The 26,555-nt window shown below is 47.2% G+C and overlaps 1 protein-coding gene across 6 annotated transcripts in view; it reads right to left on the reverse strand.

Annotated features, from left to right (window-relative positions):
- CASC1 (cancer susceptibility 1) overlaps positions 1-26,555 on the reverse strand; it is a 245,373-nt gene that overhangs the window by 173,379 nt on the left and 45,439 nt on the right. For 4 of the 6 annotated variants that reach the window (XM_030213982.1, XM_030213981.1, XM_030213985.1 and 1 more), the window contains exon 2: positions 14,574-14,670. The exons of 1 other annotated variant lie outside the window; for it this stretch is intronic. In XM_030213982.1, the coding sequence (XP_030069842.1) occupies positions 14,574-14,670 (97 nt within the window). The remainder of the gene's footprint in view (positions 1-14,573; positions 14,671-26,555) is intronic. One more of the 6 variants, XM_030213983.1, reaches the window with a different exon arrangement.

Here is a 26,555-nt window from a genome sequence, read left to right on the forward strand (position 1 = left end):
ATGGAGCTCTAAGGGCCTGGTATATGTGCCATTTATTTTTAAAGATGCTAATGGATTCTTATAAAGTAACTGAAGACATACCAAATACCGCCCCCCTATCCCCATATGCCTCAGCACTGCAAACAAAAATGACCAATTCATCCGATCGAATGCTTTTTCAGCATCAATCGAGAGTAATAATGCTGGTGCCCAGTCATCTTTCGTCTGTTGGAGCAGGTGCAGCAAACATCGAATATTATCATGAGTCTGGCAGCCCACAATAAATCCCACCTGGTCCTCATGTATCAAACGAGGTAGGACTAGCTGAAGTCTGTGAGCTAGTATTTTCGTAAAAATGTTATAGTCGGTATTTAAGAGGGAGATTGGCCTATAAGAACTACAATATTGAGGATCTTTCCCCGGTTTTAGCAGCAGTGTGACAGCCGCCAACCTCCAAGAGTAAGGCAACTTTTATGCTATATCAAATGAAGCAAATGCTCTCAACAGGATGGGAGCTAGTCATTTAGCAAAAAGTTTATAAAACTTATTGGAAGGCTGGTCGGGCAAGATGGTGTCCGGATAGGAAGTGTGTGAGAGAGCTCCTCAGACTCACCTAATTCTCGCCGGTATTACCTAAAAACAATTTTCAATGCCAAAGAGGAGGGGTAGACAGAGGGAGGGGGTTTGTTACATTTGTACCCTGCGCTTTCCCACTCATGGCAGGCTCAATGCGGCTTACATATTGTATACAGGTACTTATTTGTACCTGGGGCAATGGAGGGTTAAGTGACTTGCCCAGAGTCACAAGGAGCTGCCTGTGCCTGAAGTGGGAATCAAACTCAGTTCCTCAGTTCCCCAGGACCAAAGTCCACCACCCTAACCACTAGGCCACTCCTCCAGTCTCCCTGCTCCCTCAGCGAGACTGGAGCTGGGCCCGATGGATCGTTTCACCATCCGAGGAGAGTTAGCTGGGCAAAATGCTTTGTTGCAGGGAGGAGCGGCGGAAGGTGTACCACCCTCCCCGCTAGAAGGGGACACCACGCTGAGCCCAGAGGAGCGGAGTCCTCCGGCGATGCCGGCAACGCAGCCACTCGGACGCCCCAGATCACTCAGACCTGAGAAGGAGATGATCGGTCTGGGAGCAGGGGCAGACAAAGGCAGTCGATTGCCGATTGTAGCAGTGCAGGGAGGCACTGCGGGAAACACCATTGGAGATTTGGTAGTTGGAACCAAGGAGGTGAAAGCTGTGAGTAATGGAGGAGTCCAGGAACAGACTCAGTTCTCAGCAAAGGTTTTGACGATGAAGAAACCAAATAGAATTACCCTTGAAAATATTTGGGATGCCTTGGTGAGTCTTGAAAACTCTTTTACACAGAAAATTACTTCCATATTAACAGTTACTCAATCGCTTCCTGCAAAGTGGCAGAATTGGAACACAAATGATACAAACTTATTCCTTTGAAAAAGAAATTAAGAGTGAAACTAACAAAATTAAGGAAAGCCAAGCAGCAATGATTAAAGAAAATATATTACTTCAAAGGAAAATAGAAAATTTAGAAAACCAACAAAGGATGAAAACTTTAAGGTTTATAAACTTTCCTAAATTACCTGCAGTGGCTCCTCTGATAACTTTTAAAAGGTATCTTTCAGAAGTGCTAAAAATTTCAGAACAACTTTACCCACCTGTCTGTAAAATATATTATTTAGCACCATATGTTAAGAAACCAATGGAACAAATATTACCAAACACAGAAATTCCATTTGAGGAATTGAATTTAAATCTTTCACAGACTATAGAGGATGATTTATTAGGAGTATAACCTGCCACTTTAATTGTGGACTTTGTCCTTCAGCCTGATCGCGATTGGATCTTAAAGTCTTTCTTCAAATATCGACAGGAAGATTTTCTGAATTGTAAAGTTAAAATTTTTCCTGACATTTCAAGACAAACATAAAAGAGGTGACAGGCCTTTTTGAAACTTTGTTGCCGTGTGCTTCAATTGGGTGGAACCTTTTGGCTCAATTTTCCATGTAAATGTGTTGTTAAGTTTCAATCTGTTAAATATGTTTTGTTTTTTTAAGTGAACACTTGTTATCCTTCTTGGACTCTAGACAGGACTCGACTATACTTCCCTCCCTGACAACTCCTATTATATCCACTCCATAAAGAATAATACTCGGAATACTTCCTATTCATTTCTTTAAACTATCAGTAGATAATCCTTGAATTGTACCTTGCCCTAATTGTGGACTTTAGTAATATGACGTATACAATTATTACCTAAAAAGTAGTGATGATACTTCTTTCTGTACAAGTTTTCTTGTAAAAAAAATGGAAATTATAAATAAATGATAATTAAAAAAAAAACTTGTTGGAAAAGTCATCTGGGCCAGGGGCTTTATTGTGAGGAAGATCCGAGATGGCCCTTTCAACGTTCTCTAGAGTTATAGGTGTAGATAAGTGCCCTGTCTCTCCCTGCAATAGCTGAGGAAGATTGACTTCATTGAGGTAGTTATCAATCGCTACCTGAGGGGGTGCCAACTCCAATGCATAGAGCCCTGTATAAAAATCATAGAATGCCTTCTGAAGTTGCTCTGGTAAAGTGCAATGTACTCCCGAGGCACTCTTGATATTAAAAATATGATTACGCTGGGCTCGTTTTTTTAGCTTAAAGGCTAATAACCGACTGGCCTTATCACCAGATTCAAAATGTTCCTACTGCACCCGCTGCAATTGGGCAGAGAGCTCAACCATCTGGACCTCATTGAGCTGCACCCTAAGTTTATGTAAGGTGCCAGCCCTCTTGGAGTCAGAGGGATCAGCCTTATGTAATTTTTCCAGCTATGTTATTTGTTCTCTAATGGTCTGCTCCTGAGCGGACCGGGTTCCATTAAGATAAGCCTTCAACACTACAATGCGTCCGCAAAGAACCACCTTTAATCCCTCCCAAAGGACGAGTGGCGCTATATCTCCAAGATCATTAAATTCTAAGTATTCCATAATATATTTTTCCAGAGTGGATATATTCTGTGGATCTTGTAATATAGCCTCATTCAGGCGAAAATATCTGGGGCCCTTAGGTATGGCCATGGCCCCAAGAGTCAAAACCACCAGAGAGTGATCCAACCATGTTCGAGTTTCAATGGTTACTGCTTGTAATATTCTCGCTACGGATCCATCTCCCAGCCAGAGATCTATCCTAGAAAAGGCATTATATTTAGGGGAATAGTAAGTATGGTCCCACGCCAAAGATCTACCAACCCCCAATGTGCCAGAAAGCTTTTAAAAAGAGTTCTATCCCGCTTAGCATAATGCACCATTCCTGCTGAATTATCCAACAAAGGGTCTATCGTGAGATTAAAGTCACCCCCCACCACTAACTGCCCCTCACCATAACGCTGTAATACCTTCTCCAGGTCCGGTAGAAAAGCCTCTTGATCCTCTTTTAGGTGCATAAATCGATAACAGAGTGTAAGGGGCATTGTGTAGAGCGAATGCTACATACCTGTAGAAGGTATTCTCCGAGGACAGCAGGCTGATTGTTCTCACTGATAGGGTGACGTCCACGGCAGCCCCTCCAATCGGAACTTCACTAGCAAAGGCCTTTGCTAGTCCTCGCGCGCCCATGCGCACCGCGCATGCGCGGCCGTCTTCCCGCCCGAACCGGCTCGTGTTCGTCAGTCCCATATGTAGCAAGACAAAGCAAGGGAAGACACAACTCCAAAGGGGAGGCGGGCGGGTTGTGAGAACAATCAGCCTGCTGTCCTCGGAGAATACCTTCTACAGGTATGTAGCATTCGCTTTCTCCGAGGACAAGCAGGCTGCTTGTTCTCACTGATGGGGTATCCCTAGCCCCCAGGCTCACTCAAAACAACAACCATGGTCAATTGGGCCTCGCAACGGCGAGGACATAACTGAGATTGACCTAAAAAATTTACCAACTAACTGAGAGTGCAGCCTGGAACAGAACAAACAGGGCCCTCGGGGGGTGGAGTTGGATCCTAAAGCCCAAACAGGTTGTGAAGCACTGACTGCCCGAACCGACTGTCGCGTCGGGAATCCTTCTGCAGGCAGTAATGAGATGTGAATGTGTGGACAGATGACCACGTCGCAGCTTTGCAAATCTCTTCAATAGTGGCTGACTTCAAGTGGGCTACCGACGCAGCCATGGCTCTAACATTATGAGCCGTGACATGACCCTCAAGAACCATCCCAGCCTGGGCGTAAGTGAAGGAAATGCAATCTGCTAGCCAATTGGATATGGTGCGTTTCCCCACAGCCACTCCCCTTCTGTTGGGATCAAAAGAAACAAACAATTGGGCGGACTGTCTGTTGGGCTGTGTCCGCTCCAGATAGAAGGCCAATGCTCTCTTGCAGTCCAATGTGTGCAGCTGACGTTCAGCAGGGCAGGAATGAGGACGGGGAAAGAATGTTGGCAAGACAATTGACTGGTTCAGATGGAACTCCGACACAACCTTTGGCAAGAACTTAGGGTGAGTGTGGAGGACTACTCTGTTATGATGAAATTTGGTGTAAGGGGCCTGGGCTACCAGGGCCTGAAGCTCACTGACTCTACGAGCTGAAGTAACTGCCACCAAGAAAATGACCTTCCAGGTCAAGTACTTCAGATGGCAGGAATTCAGTGGCTCAAAAGGAGGTTTCTTTTTTTTAAATTCTTTATTTATCTTTTTAAAGTTAATACAAAGAAACATTCTTTGAACACATACATCCATTTTAGATACATGAAAATTAAGGAAATATTTCTACAGAAAAAAAAAACTTTTCCAAATTGGATTTATAGTCCTCAAAAAGAATGGATTCAAGATGGTTATAACCAAAGGAAGTTGGTATAATAAGAAATAATATATAACAAAAATCAAACAGTGGTTCCCTTTAATACATTTACGGGACTCTTATTGGATTTAGGTCTAGTCACTCTTCTTATCAAGGAATGATCTCAATTGTTCAGGTTCGAAAAATATATATTTCTTCTCCTTAAATATCAAAATACATTTACAAGGAAAACGTAATTGGAAAACAGCCCCTAAGCTAACAGATTCCTGTTTCATATCTAAGAATTTCTTCCGCCTCTGTTGGGTCCAACGGGCAATATCTGGAAACACTGAGACTTTGCTTCCTTTAAATACCAGGTGAACATTTTTAAAATAAAGTCTCATCAGAGATTCTTTATCTTGTAAAAAGACAAACGTTACGATTAAGGTTGCCTTAGTCTCAGTGTTATCTATAGACTGTTCAAGAAGGTTTGTTAGGTCCAAGGATTCTTGTAAATTAGCTTGTTTAGGAATATCTTGTTGCGAAGGAGCTTTTGTTTCCAAATAATAAATTTTTTGTAATGGGGGCAATGATTGTTCAGGATAATTATATACCTCCTTTAGAAATTTGGCAAACATATCCTTGGGGGCTACAAATTTGGATTTTGGAAAGTTTAATAGCCTTAGATTCAGGTTCCTTGTTTGATTTTCCATATTTTCTATTTTCCTGTGGATTAATATTCGATCACCTGAAATTTGAGCTTGTTGTTGAAATACTTTTCCAATTTGTACTTCCAAGTCTGCTTGCCTTGCCTTTAATCCCTCAGTCTGATTTTTCAAAGAGTTTATCTGTGAGGCATTATTCAAGGAGACAGTAACAAACGAGGTACAGACCTTGTGAAGAGATTCTAACGCCATCCAAATCGACTCCAGGGATACTTCTTGGAGTCTCACCAGAGGTTGAATCACTAAAGCGCGGGAAATAGCTTCCTGCTCAGCTGTTATCGGCGATTCTACACTGGTTACCCGAATTGCTGTTCCTGGTAATCTCTGGATTCCCGGCGCCAGCCCCTGGTTCGCGTCGGGCGTCGCTGCTTTCTCCGGAGCGCGCCACTCCTTAGAAACCACCTCACTATCGGGTTTCGGCACTGCAGTTCCGGGTGCACACGGCGGCGTCGGGGTCAAGGGTCCCAGCGGACTGAGCGATAATTCGCTCTCCTGAGCGGGGCTCTTCCTTTCCCCGCTAGCGGAAACGTCCGCATTTGGAGTTGAAACCAGAAATGTAGCCATAGACTGCTGTCCCGGTAAGGGAGGGATCGGCTTCGGGAGGGGTAGTCCCCTTGGCTTTCCTTTCCTTTTCGGCATTAATTCAACGAAGGTAGGCTTAAGGCAAAAAAAATTTTCGGGAGCGTCTATGTCACACGTCCTGCTTGGACGCCATCTTGAATGGAAAAAAAAGTCAAAAGGAGGTTTCATCAGCTGGGTGAGAACGACATTGAGATCCCATGACACTGTAGGAGGCTTGACAGGGGGCTTTGACAAAAGCAAACCTCTAATGAAGCGAACAACTAAAGGCTGTCCTGAGATCGGCTTACCTTCCACACGGTAATGGTATGCATTGATTGCACTAAGGTGAACCCTTACAGAGTTGGTCTTGAGACCAGACTCAGACAGGTGCAGAAGGTATTCAAGCAGGGTCTGTGTAGGACAAGAGCGAGGATCTAGGGCCTTGCTGTCACACCAGACGGCAAACCTCCTCCACAGAAAGAAGTAACTCCTCTTAGTGGAATCTTTCCTGGAAGCAAGCAAGATGCGGGAGACACCCTCCGACAGACCCAAAGAGGCAAAGTCTACGCTCTCAACATCCAGGCCGTGAGAGCCAGGGACCGGAGGCTGGGATGCAGAAGTGCCCCTTCGTTCTGTGTGATGAGGGTCGGAAAACACTCCAATCTCCACGGTTCTTCGGAGGACAACTCCAGAAGAAGAGGGAACCAGATCTGACGCGGCCAAAAAGGAGCAATCAGAATCATGGTGCCTCGGTCTTGCTTGAGTTTCAACAAAGTCTTCCCCACCAGAGGTATGGGAGGATAAGCATACAGCAGACCCTTCCCCCAGTCCAGGAGGAAGGCATCCGATGCCAGTCTGCCGTGGGCCTGAAGCCTGGAACAGAACTGAGGGACCTTGTGGTTGGCTCGAGATGCGAAGAGATCTACCAAGGGGGTGCCCCACACCTGGAAGATCTGCCGCACTACACGGGAATTGAGCGACCACTCGTGAGGTTGCATAATCCTGCTCAACCTGTCGGCCAGACTGTTGTTTACGCCTGCCAGATATGTGGCTTGGAGCACCATGCCGTGACGGCGAGCCCAGAGCCATATGCTGACGGCTTCCTGACACAGGGGGCGAGATCCGGTGCCCCCCTGCTTGTTGACATAATACATGGCAACCTGGTTGTCTGTCTGAATTTGGATAATTTGGTGGGACAGCCGATCTCTGAAAGCCTTCAGAGCGTTCCAGATCGCTCGTAACTCCAGAAGATTGATCTGCAGATCGCGTTCCTGGAGGGACCAGCTTCCTTGGGTGTGAAGCCCATCGACATGAGCTCCCCATCCCAGGAGAGACGCATCCGTGGTCAGCACTTTTTGTGGCTGAGGAATTTGGAAAGGACGTCCCAGAGTCAAATTGGACCAAATCGTCCACCAATACAGGGATTTGAGAAAACTCATGGACAGGTGGATCACGTCTTCTAGATCCCCAGCAGCCTGAAACCACTGGGAAGCTAGGGTCCATTGAGCAGATCTCATGTGAAGGTGGGCCATGGGAGTCACATGGACTGTGGAGGCCATGTGGCCCAGCAATCTCAACATCTGCCGAGCTGTGATCTGCTGTGACGCTCGCACCCGCGAGACGAGGGACAACAAGTTGTTGGCTCTCGCCTCTGGGAGATAGGCGCGAGCCGTCCGAGAATCCAGCAGAGCTCCTATGAATTCGAGTTTCTGCACTGGGAGAAGATGGGACTTTGGATAATTTATCACAAACCCCAGTAGCTCCAGGAGGCGAATAGTCATCTGCATGGACTGCAGGGCTCCTGCCTCGGATGTGTTCTTCACCAGCCAATCGTCGAGATATGGGAACACGTGCACCCCCAGCCTGCGAAGTGCCGCTGCCACTACAGCCAAGCACTTTGTGAACACTCTGGGCGCAGAGGCGAGCCCAAAGGGTAGCACACAGTACTGGAAGTGATGTGTGCCCAGCTGAAATCGCAGATACTGTCTGTGAGCTGGCAGTATCGGGATGTGAGTGTAGGCGTCCTTCAAGTCCAGAGAGCATAGCCAATCGTTTTCCTGAATCATGGGAAGAAGGGTGCCCAGGGAAAGCATCCTGAACTTTTCTTTGACCAGATGTTTGTTCAGGGCCCTTAGGTCTAGGATGGGACGCATCCCCCCTGTTTTCTTTTCCACAAGGAAGTACCTGGAATAGAATCCCAGCCCTTCTTGCCCGGATGGCACGGGCTCGACCGCATTGGCGCTGAGAAGGGCGGAGAGTTCCTCTGCAAGTACCTGCTTGTGCTGGAAGCTGTAAGACTGAGCTCCCGGTGGACAATTTGGAGGTTTTGAGGCCAAATTGAGGGTGTATCCTTGCCGGACTATTTGGAGAACCCACTGATCGGAGGTTATGAGAGGCCACCTTTGGTGAAAAGCTTTCAACCTCCCTCCGACTGGCAGGTCGCCCGGCACTGACACTTGGATGGCGGCTATGCTCTGCTGGAGCCAGTCAAAAGCTCGTCCCTTGCTTTTGCTGGGGAGCCGAGGGGCCTTGCTGAGGCGCACGCTGCTGACGAGAGCGCGCGCTGGGGCTTAGCCTGGGCCGCAGGCTGTCGAGGAGGATTGTACCTACGCTTACCAGAAGAGTAGGGAGCAGTCTTCCTTCCCCCGAAAAATCTTCTACCTGTAGAGGTAGAGGCTGAAGGCTGCCGGCGGGAGAACTTGTCGAATGCGGTGTCCCGCTGGTGGAGCTGCTCTACCACCTGCTCGACTTTTTCTCCAAAAATGTTATCCGCACGGCAAGCTGCTGGATTCTATTCTCCAGGTCGGAGGCACGCAGCCATGAGAGTCTGCGCATCACCACTCCTTGAGCAGCGGCCCTGGACGCAACATCAAAGGTGTCATACACCCCTCTGGCCAGGAATTTTCTGCACGCCTTCAGCTGCCTGACCACCTCCTGAAATGGCTTGGCTTGCTCAGGGGGGAGCGCATCCACCAAGCCCGCCAACTGCCGCACATTGTTCCGCATGTGTATGCTCGTGTAGAGCTGGTAAGACTGAATTTTGGCCACGAGCATAGAAGAATGGTAGGCCTTCCTCCCAAAGGAGTCCAAGGTTCTAGAGTCCTTGCCCGGGGGCACCGAAGCATGCTCCCTAGAACTCTTGGCCTTCTTTAGGGCCAAATCCACAACTCCAGAGTCGTGAGGCAACTGAGTGCGCATCAGCTCTGGGTCCCCATGGATCCGGTACTGGGACTCGATCTTCTTGGGAATGTGGGGGTTAGTTAGAGGCTTGGTCCAGTTCGCCAGCAATGTCTTTTTTAGGACATGATGCATGGGTACTGTGGACGCTTCCTTAGGTGGAGAAGGATAGTCCAGGAGCTCAAACATTTCAGCCCTGGGCTCGTCCTCCACAACCACCGGGAAGGGGATGGCCGTAGACATCTCCCGGACAAAGGAAGCGAAAGACAGACTCTCGGGAGGAGAAAGCTGTCTTTCAGGAGAGGGAGTGGGATCGGAAGGAAGACCCTCAGACTCCTCGTCAGAGAAATATCTGATGTCTCCTTCGTCTTCCCATGAGGCCTCACCCTCGGTGTCAGACACAAGTTCACGGACCTGTGTCTGCAACCGTGCCTGACTCGACTCCGTGGAGCCACGTCCACGATGAGAGCGTCGAGAGGTAGACTCTCTCGCCCGCATCGGCGAAGCTCCCTCCGCTGATGTAGTCGGGGAGCCTTCCTGGGAGGCGACCGCAGTCGGTGCCGCACGCGGTACCGATGCGGAAGGCCTCACCTCGGGCATGGGACCAGCCGGCGCCTCGCTCGACGGTACCGGAGGCGCAAGCACCCCCGGTACCGGAGGGGTAGGGCGCAACAGCTCCCCCAGGATCTCTGGGAGAAAGGCCCGGAGGCTCTCGTGCAGAGCGGCTGTGGAGAAAGACATCGATGTCGATGCAGGAGTCGATGTCAAAACCTGTTCCGGGCTTGGAGGCTGTTCCGGGCTGTCCAGAGTGGAGCGCATCGACACCTCCTGAACAGAGGGTGAGCGGTCCTCTCGGTGCCAATGCCTACTGGGTGCCGACTCCCTCGGCGACCCAGAGCTCTCGGTGCCGACACGGGAAGGAGACCGGTGACGATGCTTCTTCGATTTCTTGGAGCGAAGCATGTCACCGGAGCTTCCCGGCACCGACGAGGAGGACGTCGAATCCAGTCGTCGCTTCCTCGGGGCCGAGGCCGAAGGAGGTCGGTCTCGGGGGGCTGTACCATGGGAGCCCTCAGGGCAGGAGGAGACCCACCCGAAGGCTCACCGCCACCAGCAGGGGAATGGACAGCCCTCACCTGCGCTCCAGACGAAGCACCACCGTCCGACGACATCAGCAAAAGAGGAGGTCTCGATGTCACCGACGCCGACGCAGCCCTCCGATGTCGCCCCGATGCAGAGGGTCGATGCCTCGATACACTCGATGCAGTCAGGGGCAAAGATGAAGGTCCGGGCGCTGACGACGTCGATGCACTGGATCCTTCCGGTGCCGATGCCGACGAAGAGCCCGAGAACAAAACGTTCCACTGGGCCAATCTCGCTACCTGAGTCCGCTTTTGTAAAAGGGAACACAGACTACAGGCCTGCGGGCGGTGCCCAGCCCCTAAGCACTGAAGACACGACGCGTGCCTATCAGTGAGCGAGATGACCTAGGCGCACTGGGTGCACTTCTTGAAGCCGCTGGGAGACTTCGATGTCATGGGCGGAAAAATCACACCGGCGAGATCAAAAGTCGAAATGGCGGAAAAGGCACCACAAAAACAAGGGGAAGAAAACTTCGACCCGAGGCCTAAAAGCGGCCTACCCCGACGACGAAAGAAAACTTACCGGGGCGAAAAACTGGAAATATGGGAAGGAAAAAGACCGGAGAGTCTCCTTCCACACAGGGTTTTTTTTGTTTTTTTTTTTACACGAAGTAAGAACGACGCGCGAGGTCGACTTTCCGGGGCGCGACACGGCGAAAACACGACCGTACCGAGCGCGGACAAAAGAAGACTGACGAACACGAGCCGGTTCGGGCGGGAAGACGGCCGCGCATGCGCGGTGCGCATGGGCGCGCGAGGACTAGCAAAGGCCTTTGCTAGTGAAGTTCCGATTGGAGGGGCTGCCGTGGACGTCACCCATCAGTGAGAACAAGCAGCCTGCTTGTCCTCGGAGAAAGATGCTATAACTAACAGATATCTGCCCTCCTTATCAGGGATGACCCGGTGTATTTGCCAAGGGAGGGTAGAAGATAAAGCTATAAGAACCCCTTTCGTTTTCTGATTAGCAGAGTTAGAGGCAAACAAGACAGTGGGGAACCGTCTATGACTAACCAACTTTTCATGCTGCTGCTTTAAATGGGTCTCTTGAATAAATACTATATCCGCCCGCAGGCGTAGCATTTCTTTCTTTTTTTTAAATTATTTTATTTACGTGTTTTACAATCTTTACACGATAAACATGCAATGGAAATACATTGAAAAGATTGAGTTCAACTTAATAAAGTAACATGTCAAGGTAATATTTACGTCAATTTTTCAATTCCTTAGACCACAATAATGTGAGGGGTGTGATTAAATAGACTAGGAGATCAAAATAAGAGTATTCTAGAACAACAACAGTAAATGGCCTGGCCTGTGTTTCCCATTAAATTCTCTTAATAATCAGTTGACCTTCTCTTGCTCCTTTGGTTTAAATGGATAGCTTTTTCATTTCTAAGAATGTTTTAAGATGAGCCAGTTCGAAAAAAACATATTTATTGCCCATTTATTTTACTAGACACTTGCAAGGATATGCTAGAAGGTATGTTGCGCCCAAAGCCCTTGTCTCCTCTCTAAGAGCCAAAAATTGTTTCCTTCTATCTTGTGTTGTTTTAGTAACATCTGGAAAAATCCAAATTCTTTGACCACAAAATGTTTTTAAACAGCATTTCTTTAAACATTAATTTACGCTTCATAGGAGAGTTAAGGCCGCGAACATTGAGAGTAACACAATTAAACACAGTCATAGAGCCCATATCAGCCACCACCAGATACCATTTAGAAACCCCCAAACCCTCCATCCCCCCTCCCAAAAAAAACAAACAACCATGACATGTTAGTACTCCAAATCGTGACATGCCTGCAGAAGAAGGAAGTGAGTCTCCCAGCCATCTGCGACTCAGGACTAGTTGAAAACCTCAACAGGATCCACCTAATTGTCGCTGGCTTTCCAAAATGTCTAGAAGATCAAAGTTTCTGAAACCGAAGATCTCAGCCTGGCCTAGGTGATGGTAATAGCTGTTTCCCAGAGACTTGTCTCCTAAGGCGGCCCTTTCCTTGGGATACTCATTGCCACTTTGGTCTGTCCAGCTTCTTGTTACTTGGCTGATGAGATTTTGCAGAAGGTTCAGACAAATTATGTGTAGGTAGAAATTCCTGCGCGTCTTCTAGCGAGCCAACCCTGCGTTGTTGGTCCTCTTTATAAAACACTAGGGCAAAAGGGTGCTGCCACTTGCACTGAATCCCCTCCTCCCGTAAATGATGGGTTAAAGGACACAGTTCACTCCGCTGTTTGAGGGTGGTAGTTGAAAGATCATGATAAATCTCTATCAGATAGCTGTCCCACACCAAGGGGCTAGCCGCCCTCGCTTTCTGCAACACTTCCTCTTTCAGTTTAAATTAATGCAAAACATACTATAATGTGCTTAGGAGTATTTGGTCTTCTCGTCCCCAAAGCTCGACACGCTCACTCAACACGAATGGAGAAAGGGGTCCGAGGATTGGCAGGATCTGAGAGCAAGTGAGCCGCAAGATGCTGGGTGAAGGATTCGCAATCTGCACACTCGGGAAGCTCTGGTAGCCCACAAACCCATATGTTGGGACTGAGGCTCCGATTCTCCAGCTCCTCCACCTTATCTAGTAAGTACCGGGTTTCTCATTTTTGGTCCTGTAGTTGTTGTTCTAACACACTTACAGTCTCTGCATGCTCCTCCAGGCCTAATTCCATTTCAACCACATGGTTACCTAGTTCCGCTATTTCACCATGGAGATCTGCTCCCAGCGACGCCAGGTCCCAATGAACTGCCTTTAAATCTGTTCTAATCTCCTGAAGCCAGGCACATATTGTAGTCCATAAATATGCTGCTGAGAGGGCTCCCCACCATTGTCGGCGGACAAAGATTTATCTGGCAGTAACTGCTGTTTCTCCGCTGCCCGGTCGCCATGTTCCTCGGGGTGCCCAGTCAAAGTCACCGCCTTCTGCTGAAAGGCATAAGCTTGTAAATCGACCGCTTTAGATCGCGAGGTAGTCAAGCAATACCCCGTGCCTTCTAATCGGAAATGCACAGCGTGCTGTTGTAATGTTGAAGAAAGCTGTTGAAAAAGCTGATATTTGGCAGAGGTCTGGGAGCTCCAATTTCAAGCTGCCATTCGGGTCGGTGATGTCACTTCCTCCCTAAATCGATGATCTTTACTATTTTTCAAGCAAGGGCACAATGACAAAACAATTTAAATGTGAGAGCCAGAACCATTTCCAGACATAGCAGCCAGTGCCCCCCTCCAATGAGGCGGCCAAGCCCATCCACTCAGGCACAATCAAAGCTATTTGTGTAACTAAAAGGAAGACTGCTCACCCATACTTTCTCTCTCCCACTCAGCCCATCTACCCTACATACTCTTACACCCAGCTATTCTATCTCACACATTCCCTTCCCTCAATACACACTCTCCTGCAACCCTATCCCACTCTCGTAGCTTGCTCACCTCTCCTACAAGTCAGCCTCTACCATCCTGTCTCCAGTTTTAACCCTTCCAAGCTAGCTCATCTTTCAGTTTGTTAAACACCCCTCATCTTCTATGGAGGCTTGCTGCCCGTGCCCCTCCAAAGGAACTGTTCTGTTTCCTGGTGCCTGAATTCCTTTCACTATTTTCAATATCTTGAAAGATTAGCATGCGAGATCAAGAACTCTATTAATCAAACTTGCTGAGAACCTTGCAAAGGCACAAGGAAACAGAACTGTTAAGAAAATAAGATTTGCCATTCTGAATTAGACCCAGAGTCCATCAAGCCCAGTATCCTGTTTTGAACAGTGACCAGTACAGGCCACAAGAACCTGGGAGGATCCCAAAAGGTAGATAAAATTCCATACTGCTTATCCCAGGGATAAGCAATAGATTTCCACGTCTATTTTAATAATGGTTTATGGGCTTTTCCTCCAGGAACTTGTCCAAACCTCTTTTAAACCCAGCTACACTGAGCTTTTACCACACACGCTAGCATCGAATTCTAGAACTTAATTATGTATTGAGTGCAAAAATATTTTCTTTGATTTGTCTTAAATATATTCTTTAATAATTTCCGTGCATACCCCTAGTACTTTTTTGCACAGTTATTCTGACGTTAGCACCAGTTGCAAGCCTCCAGAGAAGCTGGGGAAGTGTCTATAGGGAGATGTCCTTAGAGTTGATGCGAGCTGCCCCTTGTTCCCTAGTCTTAAAATGAAAAACACTGATTTCAACACTGTGATTATCATATTTGATAGACAAAGAGTATAATACCTTTTTCTCTCAGTCTTTGATCCTCTTCTTCTTTTAGTAGTCTCAACCGCTCAGCTTTACTAAGTTTCCCTTTTTTCTTAGGACCGCCTTTTGATGACTTAATATAAGAAACAACAAAAACATATACTATAATCTATTCAAGGTATTTTAGCATATTTTATCTGTATATTCTTTCAAATGAAATTAGACATGGGGGCAATATTCAAAGAATTTCCATGGGAAACAAAATATTTACCTGTAGAAAACACTTTAAAAATTACTCCCCCTCTCACCCTGACAGTGCAGGTAAAAGTACAAAGGATGCTCATTCAAATCCATATTTTCATTTGTATGAATAAAGAGACTGGTCAAGAGAGTCAAAAGTGTACATGTAAATTACATTTTGAAATTTCCGTGTCTACTTTAACAATTGTGTTTATGCATGTGTGTGAAATGGGCCCATTTTCAAAAGAAAAACACTGTGATGAATACCATACCATAAGGAATGCCATAAAGAGTCACTGGACAAACGTAACACTTAAAAAACTTCTTAATTTTCAGAATTCTCCCTATTTCCTTACAAGTTTTCCTTTTTTTTTTTTTACTATTTTTCTTGTTTTCTTTTTTGCAGTAATTGTCTTTGGCAGCTCTAGGCTTTCTTACTTCCCTGAAGCTTAATCTGTAACAGAGATCAAGAGGGGTAATTATCAAGCAGCATTAGAGCTTTAAGTCGCCTTAATGCGACTTAAAGGGCCCTAAAGTTACACAGTACTGAGATGCAAAACTACAATGTTTTACATTTCATTATTATGCAGATACTATAACACAACTTGCTGTGATACATGGCAAGTTGCATTAGGGCCCTGAAATCATGATAAAATAACCCTAGCTTTTTGCTGGGATTATTTCACTACCCGGGAACATTGGGCTACAAAGCTGCAGCCCGATGCTCCCAGGCCAGCAAACCATGGTCCCTCCCAGCTGAAGCCCCCCCCCCCCCCCCCCCCCCCAGATGGGCACAGGTTACCTTTCAATAGATTGATGGTCTATGGGCAGGAGCAAGACCCAATTGCTTCTGTCCAGTCTGGTGCCATCAGGAAAATGGCGCCCCTATTAGTAGTCTTGCAGTAGTACTACGAGGCTACAATGAGAGGTCAGAGCATCCATTTTGAAAATACTACCGCTAGGGGCAGGCGCAAACGGGGTTTGGTCCTGCCCACATCACCCCCCCCCCCCCCCCCCCCCCCCCCCCCACACACACACACACACTCGACCATCAGGGATTAAAGATAGGCCGGTGGGGTTGAGGGGTTACTAATGTCATGGGCTGGGAAGGACAGGAAAGGAAAGGAGGGGGCTGCTTTGGGGGTGGGAAGTGGCTTGGAAGAGCTCTAAAATGGTGTTCAATAGCTATGTGGGTCCCAGCCAATATTACATAAGTATATAAGTAATGCCATACCGTGAAAAGACCAAAGGTCCATCGAGCCCAGCATCCTGTCCCTGACAGCGGCCAATCTAGGTCAAGGGCACCTGGCAAGCTACCTAAACGTACAAACGTTTTATACAAGTTATTCCCGAAATTGTGAATTTTTCCCAAGTCCATTTAATAGCGGTCTATGGACTTGTCCTTTAGGAAACCGTCTAACCCCTTTTTTTTTTTTGTTACATTTGTACCCCGTGCTTTCCCACTCATGGCAGGCTCAATGCGGCTTACATATTGTATACAGGTACTTATTTGTACCTGGGGCAATGCAGGGTTATGTGACTTGCCCAGAGTCACAAGGAGCTGCCTGTGCCTGAAGTGGGAATCGAACACAGTTCCTCAGTTCCCCAGGACCAAAGTCCACCACCCTAACCCTAAACTCTGACAAGCTAACTGCCTTCACTATGTTCTCCGGCAACGAATTCCAGAGTTTAATTACGCATTGGGTGAAGAAAATTTTTCTCCTATTTGTTTTAAATTTACTACACTGTAGTTTCATCGCATGCCCCCGAGTCCTAGTATTTTTGGAAAGCATGAACAGACGCTTCACATCCATCTGTTCCACTCCACTCATTATTTTATATACCTCTAACATGTCTCCCCTCAGCCGTCTCTTCTCCAAGCTGAAAAGCCCTAGCCTCCTTAGTCTTTCTTCATAGGGAAGTCATCCCATCCCCGCTCTCATTTTCGTCGCCCTTCGCTGCACCTTTTTCAGTTCTACTATATCTTTCTTGAGATGCAGCAACCAGAATTGAACACAATACTCAAGGTGCAGTGGCACCATGGAGCGATACAACCACATTATAATATCCTCACACCTGTTCTCCATATCTTTCCTAATAATACCCAACATTCTATTCACTTTCCTAGCTGCAGCAGCACACTGAGCAGAAGGTTTCAGTGTATTATCAACGACGACACCCAGATCCCTTTCTTGGTCCGTAACTCCTAACGTGGAACCTTGCATGACGTAGTTATAATTCAGGTTCTTTTTTTCCACATGCATCACCTTGCACTTGTTCACATTAAACGTCATCTGCCATTTAGCTGCCCAGTCTCCCAGTCTCGTAAGGTCCTTCTGTAATTTTTCATAATCCTGTCGCGAGTTAACGACTTTGAATAACTTTGTGTCATCAGCAAATTTAATTACCTCGCTGGTTACTCCCATCTCTAAATCATTTATAAATATATTAAAAAACAGCGGTCCTAGCACTGACCCCTGAGGAACCCCACTAACTACCCTTCTCCATTGTGAATACTGCCCATTTAACCCCACTCTTTGTTTTCTATCCTTCAACCAGTTTTTAATCCACAATAGGACATTTCCTCCTATCCCATGACCCTCCAATTTCCTCTGTAGCCTTTCATGAGGTACCTTATCAAACGCCTTTTGAAAATCCAGATACACAATATCAACCGGCTCCCCTTTGTCCATGTTTGTTTACTCCATCAAAGAATTGTAGTAAATTGGTCAGGCAAGATTTCCCCACACTAAAGCCGTGCTGACTTGGTCTCAGTAATCCATGTCCTTGGATGTGCTCTGTAATTTTGTTTTTAATAATAACCTCTACCATTTTCCCCGGCACCGACGTCAGACTCACCAGTCTATAATTTCCCAGATCTCCCCTGAAACCTTTTTTAAAAATCGGCGTTACATTGGCCACCCTCCAATCTTCCGGTACCATGCCCAATTTTAAGGATAAATTGCATATCACTAACAGTAGCTCCGCAAGCTCATTTTTCAGTTCAATCAGTACTCTAGGATGTATACCATCCGGTCCAGGAGATTTGCTACTCTTCAGTTTGCTGAACTGCCCCATTACGTCCTCCAGGTTTACTGTGAATTCAGTAAGTTTCTCTGACTCGTCCGCTTGAAATAACATTTCCTTTACCAGTATCCCACCCAAATCTTCCTCGGTGAAGACTGAAGCAAAGAATTCATTCAATCTCTCCGCTACGTCTTTGTCATCCTTGATCGCCCCTTTTACCCCTCGGTCATCCAGCGGCCCAACCGATTCTCTTGTCAGCTTCCTGCTTTTAATATACCGAAAAAAATTTTTACTATGCTTTTTTGCCTCTAATGCTATCTTTTTTTCATAATCCCTCTTGACTTTCTTTATCTGTGCCTTGCATTTGCTTTGACACTCCTTATGTTGCTTCTTGTTATTTTCAGACGGTTCCTTCTTCCATTTTCTGAAGGCATTTCTTTTAGCCCTAATAGCTTCCTTCACCTCACTTTTCAACCACGCCGGCTGTCTTTTGGACTTCCATCTTTCTTTTGTAATTCGCGGAATATGTTTGGCCTGGGCCTCTAGGATGGTACTTTTGAACAGCATCCACGCCTGTTGTACAGTTTTTACCCTCTCAATTGCCCCTCTAAGTTTTTTTTTTTACCGTTCTTCTCATTCTATCATAGTCTCCTTTTTTAAAGTTAAACGCTAACGTATGACTTCCTATGCACTGAAAGAAATTAAAATTGAATTTGGAATTGTTACTAACAAGGTAGAAAGTCACGAAGATTTGTTAGTTTCTCATGGGGAGCAGTTGGAGAGACATGCTAAACAAATTGAGCTGTCTCTGTTGAAAGAAAGATCTTTGATAGCCCAGAAGCTGGAAAGTGTGGACAACCAATCGAGAAAAAACAACCTGAGATTTTTGAATTTCCCTAGGTCTATGATTATATCTCCTATTGAAATGGTGCTTAAATACTTCTGAGAGATACTTCTTATCCTCTTACAGAATATGCCACCGCTTGTGAGAACTCAGTACTTGACACTTGGGGAGAAAACCTGGAAGTTCTACTCCAGTTGAAGTGAAGGGGGATCCTCCAGCTGAGGTAGATTTAACAGCATTTTTGGTGAGTTTGCTGGAGGTATAACAGCTAGAACAACTCTCCTTGTGACATTCACTTTGGAACATGATAGAGACTATGTTTTGAAACTATATTTCTGTCAGATTAATGAATAGTTTTTTGGGATCAACTATTCATATATTTCCTGATCTCAAGCAATACTAAAGCGCAGGAAAGAGTTCTTAGCCCTTCGGCCGAGGATCCTAGCTTTGGGAGCCTCATTTATTTTGAAATTTCCAGTGAAATGTATTTTCTATCAGGGAAAAAATTACCTGTTTTTTTGAACCCAAGCAGCTGGTTGAATTTATTGCGGCCAGGGAAGAAATTGGTGTTATAGTTATCCCTAGGACCTAGGACAGTGCCAGGAGAATGACGAGTTCAGACTATAGCCTTTTGTAACTCAAATCTGCTCCTTTGATGATATATTATATTTTCCTAATTTTTTTTTACCTTTCTTCTCTCCTGAAATCAAAAAAGAAAGGCTTTGAGATGTTTGTGAAAGATCAGGTAGTTGCTCATATTCTTAAGGCTTTAGGGAGCCCATTCCAATTTTTTTATGCTTAGGTATGTGAAACATGATGAGTAAACTGAAAAGTATCTCAATCCCTTGCAATTGAGGAAATGAAGTGTTAGTTTCTTGATTCTATGATGATGTTGCGTAGTGGTAGGTTTATTAGGTATGCCATAGAGCCAGGAGCAAGACCAAAGATGATTCTGTAGGCTAAGGTACAGAGCTTGAAGGCTTTGAGTAGTGGGGTAGCTCTTTCGTAGCGGGAGTTTCTATGAATTAGTCGTGCAGCTGTGTTTTGCATCGTCTCTAATTTTCTCAGGACATAGTCTATGCATCAAGCATAGATTCCGTTGCAGTAGTCTAGGTATGCTAAGGTCAGTGTTTGTACTAACATGCTGAAGATGTTTCTTGGGAAGTAGCTTTTGATGCGCCATAGTTTCCATATTGTGCGGAACATTCTCATTGTAACAATCGTTGTCTGTATTTTGAAGGACAGGTTTCGGTCTAGTATGATCCCTAGGACTTTCAGGTTGTCTGCTATCAGGTGGTTGAACCCATCCAGACTGATGTTGGGGGAAATGTCCATGCAGTATGTGGATGTAAGAATCAAGAAGGAAAAATTAGGGCTTACCTGATAATTTTCTTTCCTTTAGTCGCAGGAGATGAATCCAGGCACTAGTGGGTTGTATCCATCTACCAGCAGGTGGAGATAGAGAACACTGAAAGAAGGCAGTGACCCAGAGAGCCCAGGTCCTTCCCTCTTTAGTATATCACACATTCCAAAGCAGAGAAAAGCACACAGAATCCAAACTGTACTCACAACAAAACACTCACTTGAAACACAGTGAATCAACTCAAATGATTGAAAACATGGAACTCTTCTGTTACTTTAGCTCCTGAACCAAATATACACAGCATGAAACCAGGGAGGGACCCTGGATTCATCTGCTGCGACTAAAAGAAAGAAAATTATCAGGTAAGCCCTAATTTTTCCTTCCTTAGCCTCAGCAGCAGATGAATCCAGGAACTGGTAGGATGTACCCAAGCAATCCCTAAACTGGGTGGGAAGCCACAGCTCTTCAAGAGAGAGGGCTGCCAGCCCAAAACTAGCATCGTTATGGGCTGCCACATCAAGCATATAATGCTTCACAAACGAGAGGCGAGAAGCCCAAGTAGCCGCCCGGCAGATTTCCAGGACAGAAAAAAAAGTAGTTTCTGCCCAGGAAGAGGCCTGCACCCGTGTGGAATGTGCCTTCAAAACTTCTGGGGGAGACTTTCCAGCCAGAATATAAGCAGAGACAATCGCTTCCCTAAGTCAGCATGCAATGGTGGCCTTGGATGCCGGAAAACCTCTCTGTGGTCCCGCCAAAAGAACAAAAAGGTGATCTGAACACCGAAACTCGTTCGACATCTGCAAATACTGCAACAGTACGCGCCCAACATCCAAACAACGCAGTTGCCAGAAAGATTCCGGGCAATCCTCCATCCGGAATGAAGGAAGAAACAGAGGCTGGTTGATATGAAACGCCAAAACCACCTTAGGCAGGATCGTAGGAACCGTCCAGATGGTAACTCCAGACTCCGAAAATTGCAAAAAAGGATCCCGACATGAGAAAGCCTGAAGATCGGACATTCTACGCGCAGGTGCCATGGCTACCAAAAACACCATCTTGAGAGTAAGATCTTTAGGAAAGGATTGCTGAATAGGTTCAAACGGCGCCACTTGAGAGGCCCGCAGTACCAGCCCCAAACTCCAGGAAGGGCATGGACTACGCAACGGAGGTGCAACCCCCCCTCAAAAAAAACGGCCCACATCTGGATGAGCTGTCAACGACGAATCTGCTACATGTCCCCGAAAACACGCTAGCGCTGCCACTTGAACCCGCAGGGAATTGTAAGCGACACCAATCCCTCCTGCAAGAAGGCCAACTTTTGGGACACGGTCGCCTGAAAGGCTGATCAAAAATGGACTGTGCACCACGCTTCAAAAGTCCGCAACACTTGAGAATAAGCCGTAGTTGTAGATTGCTTGCGAGCGCGCAGCAAAGTTGCAATGACTTCATCAGAATATCCCTTCTTCCTCAATTTTTCCCTTTCAAGAGCTAGGCCGTAAGACCAAAGTGGAAAGAATCCTCCATAACTACCGGACCTTGATGCAGGGGGTTTGGCAGCGGAGGAAGATGGAAAGGAGACTCTACTAGCATCTGTATCAAATCCACATATCATGGATGTCGTGGCCAGTCCGGCGCTATCAAAATCACCCGACCTGGGTGGTGTCGAATTTGATGAAGAACCCATCCGATCAAGGGCCACAGAGGAAACACATAGAGAAGCGGGGACAACAGCCACTGTTGTGCTAGGGCGTCCAACCCTGCGGAGCCGGGCTCCCTTCGTCTGCTGAAGAACTGTTCCACCTTGGCATTCTTGCTGGATGCCATGAGGTCGATCCAAGGCAAATCTGCTGAAACAATTCTGTCGCCAGTTCCCATTCCGCTGAATCGAGAGAATGGCAACTGAGAAAATCGGCCTGTACATTGCTTACCCCGGCAATGTGTGCCACCAACACGAACAGAAGATGTTACTCTGCCCAAGACAGAATGGCTGCTGCCTCTGCGGCCAAGTGTTGGTTTTGAGTGCCACCTTGATGGTTGATGTAGGCCACCGCTGTCGTGTTGAATGACAGCATTCGCACTGCGTGCCCCTCCAGAATTGCGTGGAACACTAGAAAGGCTAGCCGAACGGCCCTCAACTCCAAACGGTTGATGGGCCAACTCGACTCTAGCACTGTCCAAAGTCCATGAGCACAGTGGTGCAGGCAGTGCGCCCCCATCCTGAAAGACTGGCATCGGTGGTCACCAGAATCCATTGTGGGGTAGCAAGCGGCATCCCCCACCGCAGATTGGCTTCGGAGAGCCACCAAGACATGCTGTTCGTGACCTGTGGCTTCCAAGAAAGACGTCGCTGATATTCCTGAGACATCGGAGACCACCGACTGAGCAGGGCATGCTGCACGGGCCTCATGTGAAATCTCGCCCATGGCACCACTTCCACAGTTGCTGCCATCAAATCAAGCAACTGAACATAATCCCAAGCCCGGGGGCGAGGTAGCCTAAGCAAATGAAGAATGTGAGACTGCAACTTGAACCGCCTGTCGTCGGGACGGAAAACGTAGCCCAGCGCTGTGTTGAATTGCACTCCCAAATAGTCTAGTGACTGAGAGGGGATCAGCCGACTCTTGGTAAAATTGACAACCCAACCGAGGGCCTGAAGAACCTCGATAACCCGGGCTGTGGCCAACCGGCTCACCTGCTCGGAATCCACCTGGATTAGCCAATCGTCCTGGTACGGATGGACTCTGATTCCCTGTTTCCAAAGAAACGCAGCCACCACCACCTTCGAAAAGGTGCGCGGTGCAGTGGCCAGCACAAACGGCAGAACCTGAAATTGAAAATGCTGTCCTAGAATTGCGAAGCGTAGGAATTGGTGATGAGGCCAAATTGGAATATGCAAATATGCCTCTTTGAGATCCAGCGAAATAAGAAACTCTCCCGGTTGCACCGCCGCAATCACTGAACGCAGAGTTTCCATGTAGAAATGCCTCACTCTCAAGCACTCGTTTACTTTGCGCAAGTCAAGCACTGGTCTGAAAGACCCTCCTTTCCGAGGCACCACAAAATAAATGGAGTAACGGCCTTTACCCCGCTCGGCCTGGGAAACGGGCACAATCGCTCCCAATTGCAGCAGGGATGCCAACATTTCACACACCGCTGCCCATTTTGCGGTTGAAGCGCAATGGGATTCCAGAAAGACGTCTCCAACTGGAGGCGCAAACTCCAACTTCGAGAACCCACTGGTCCATGGTGATTTTAGCCCAATCTTCGAAAAAGAGGGACAAGCGTCCCCCTATGCTTGGAACTGAATAGTGGACCGGTACACCATCATTGTGGAGCCCGTCCTGGGCCTCCATGCTTCTGGGCAGCGAATGCGGATCTTTTGTCTGAATGAAAGGAAGAGCGCTGCTGAAACTTGGAGCGCTGAAAGGAACCCGAAGAACGTCCAGGTCTGTATCGATGTGTGTCACAAAACCTAGGTTTCGAAGAGGAACCCTTGAAAGTTGCCCATGCTTGATCCTCAGGCAGCAGCTCAGATTTGGAATCCCCCAAATCTCACACCAGCTTCTCCAAATCTTCACCAAATAACAGCTTTCCCTGAAAGGGTAACTTGGTAAGGCGTTGTTTAGAAGCCATATCAGCTGACCAATGACGCAGCCATAGCAAACGTTGCGCTGTCACCGCCAACGCTATCTGTTTGGCGGAGGCCCTCACCAAATCATATAGGGCATCAGCCAAGAAAGCCAGCCCTGACTCCATGCGAGGCGCTATATCTGCCAGAGCATCCGCGGAATCCAAACTGGATTGCACCGCCTACTGCAGCCAAGCCAGGGAAGCTCTGGCTGCATACGAACTGCAAATAGAAGCTTGCAGGGTGAGGGCTGAAACTTCAAAGGAACGCTTTAAAGAAGCTTCTAACCGACGATCCTGCATATCCTTCAATGCCACCTCTCCCCCTTCCACAGGGAGGGTGGTCTTCTTAGTGACAGCCGTCGTGAGTGCATCTACCCGCGGAAAGGTAAGTAGAGAAAGATGAGGCTCCCCCACTGGGTAAAGCGAGGACATAGCCCGAGAAACTTTCAGGGCCCCATCCGGCTCCGTCCACTGTGCTGTAATGAGGTCCTGAATAGCCTCATGAACAGGAAAAGTCCTGGAAGGCTTTCTAGTGCTGACCATCTTAACATTAACCGACGCAGCCGCTACCCCCTCAGGGTCTTCAATATTCAGAGCCTGTAAGGCGTCCGAAATAAGCGAGGAAATCTCTTCCCTATGAAAAATCCACACCGCAGATTTGTCGTCCTGCTCATCCTGCAGAATTTCTCCCTCTTCCAGGTCCTCCACCCCCGACGGTCTGGAAGAACCTTCCGCGCCCCCACCAAGGGACTGAGAAGGAGGAGAACGCACTCTAATAGAGTCTGTCACCGAAACAGAATGGACTCACATACGCTTGAGTGCAGGAGCATCTCCCGTAAGGGAGGATAAAACTTCATCCTCAGAAGCAAGAACATCATGGGCTGCTGGAATAGCAGACTGCAGTGGCAGTTGACCAGCCACTGGAGAGGCCTGTCTCATTAAAAATGCCTCGTGCATCAATAAAATGAATTCAGGGGAAAAAAGCATTCCCCTGCTCCCCCACATCAGAAACAGTGGCAGCTACAGCCCCTCGAGGGTCCCTGGGCACAAAACCCCCTCAGTTACAGAGACCGCCATCCTCTCGACGGGCTCTGCCTGAGGAACCGCATGGTTGGTCTGCTCCGGCTCATCCAAGATGGCGCCTGCGCCGACAGCAGGCGCACGGGAAAATTCAGCCTCGGCAGTCGCCGCCGCACCTGGGGCCCCCAAGCCTTCCAGGCAGGCCAAAATGCAAACTCCCGCCACATTGCGCCGCTTGCCACAGCATGAGCAGCGCTTAACGGTCTCCACCACCATCACCCTGTCGGAACGGCGCTAGCACTGAAGGGAAAGAGATCGCACGACTCACCCCACTGCCAGAATGCACACAACAGACCTCCCAGGAGGAACCACACGGCAGGTCAGTGCCCCAACACCCGGTCCAAGGAGTTCGGGTCTGGCAACGTGCTGCGTCCTTTTTTTTTTTTTTTTTGCTTTGAGGAAGGTCTGGTCACACAGCAAGGACAGCACAGACAGGCAGCAGAGGAGAAAGAACACAAGGGTAAGGCAGGGACTTGCAATAAGGTATGTCTTTAAAGTGGGCACTACAAGCCAAGCTCAGCTGGGCAGACCAGGAGCCTACTTCTTCTCAACAGAATCCACGAGCTGTGAAGATCTGTCTAACACCTGCTGGAGACAAAGATAAACTAAAGAGGGAAGTAACTGGGCTCTCTGGGTCACTGCCTTCTTTCAGTGTTCTCTATCTCCAACTGCTGGTAGACGGATACAACCCACCAGTTCCTGGATTCATCTGCAGCTGAGGCTAAGGAATTGTGTTTTCTCTTTGTTTAGTTTTAATTTGGATGTGACTGCTGTGATAAGGCTCCCCTCCCAGCTAGGAGAAGAAGGCAGGAAAGGCAGGAAATTAAAACACTTGTATCTTTTCCCAAGCAGAGCAGGGAAAGAGACAAGACTGGGTGAAAACCTGCAGTGGAGGGAAAGAGAAGGAAGGACAAAACAGCGAAGATGACTAACAAAAATGAAAAAAGGAGAAAGGAAAAAGAAAATAAATATAAAAATTTATAAAAATAATAAAAATAAATTATTTTTATTTTTATAATTTTTATATATATTTTTCTTTTTCCTTTCTCCTTTTTTCATTTTTGTTAGTCATCTTCGCTGTTTTGTCCTTTTTTCATTTTTGTTAGTCATCTTCACTGTTTTGTCCTTTGTTGTTTTTTTGCGAAGACTGGTTTCTTCTGGGTTTTTTTTTGTTTGCATCATGTGGAGGGAAAGGGAACAGGCTGACAGCCTTCCCAAAGCATATTTGAAAGGGAGGGACATTCCCTAGAGACACACCAGGAAAGGTTCCCTACCCGGTACCCATGTCTCAGACCTGATTATAATAAGGATAGGCTGGGAGTGGGGGAGGTCCTAGAACAAGGGAATGAAGATGCTGTAGCTGGACAGGAGGAGAGCAGGGGGAAGTAGCTGACTCAGAGATGCCATGTGAGACAGACACTGAACAGATGGAAGTATGTTTACCTAAATCCTCAGGAACCTTAACACAGAGTTAGAGGTGTGTTTGTCCTATTCCCCTAGTTTTCCCTCGTGGGAGGAACCAGTGTGGTACTGTAACTTGACTGGTGAGAGGGTGACTAGAGGGAAAGGGAAGGGGGAAGCAAGGACAGAAGGAGAAAATCCAGGTTTAAGGAGGAATGAAAGGAATAGTCTTCAAGAACCACTTTGTTTAGGTGAAAGCTAAGTGTAAGAGGCTGAGAAAAATAAGGGAAGGATTCCTAACTTAAACACACTCCCTGCCCCCAAGAGGGGCAAGAGCTGTTTATACTGTTTAGCCTCTCAGGGAGTGATAAAGTACTCTGAAGGGAAGGGCTAGGGCCAAAGGAGGGGAGAAGGAAAAGCATTACAGGAGATA

Source organism: Microcaecilia unicolor, chromosome 9, assembly GCF_901765095.1.
Source record: "Microcaecilia unicolor chromosome 9, aMicUni1.1, whole genome shotgun sequence".
Taxonomy (NCBI): domain Eukaryota; kingdom Metazoa; phylum Chordata; class Amphibia; order Gymnophiona; family Siphonopidae; genus Microcaecilia; species Microcaecilia unicolor.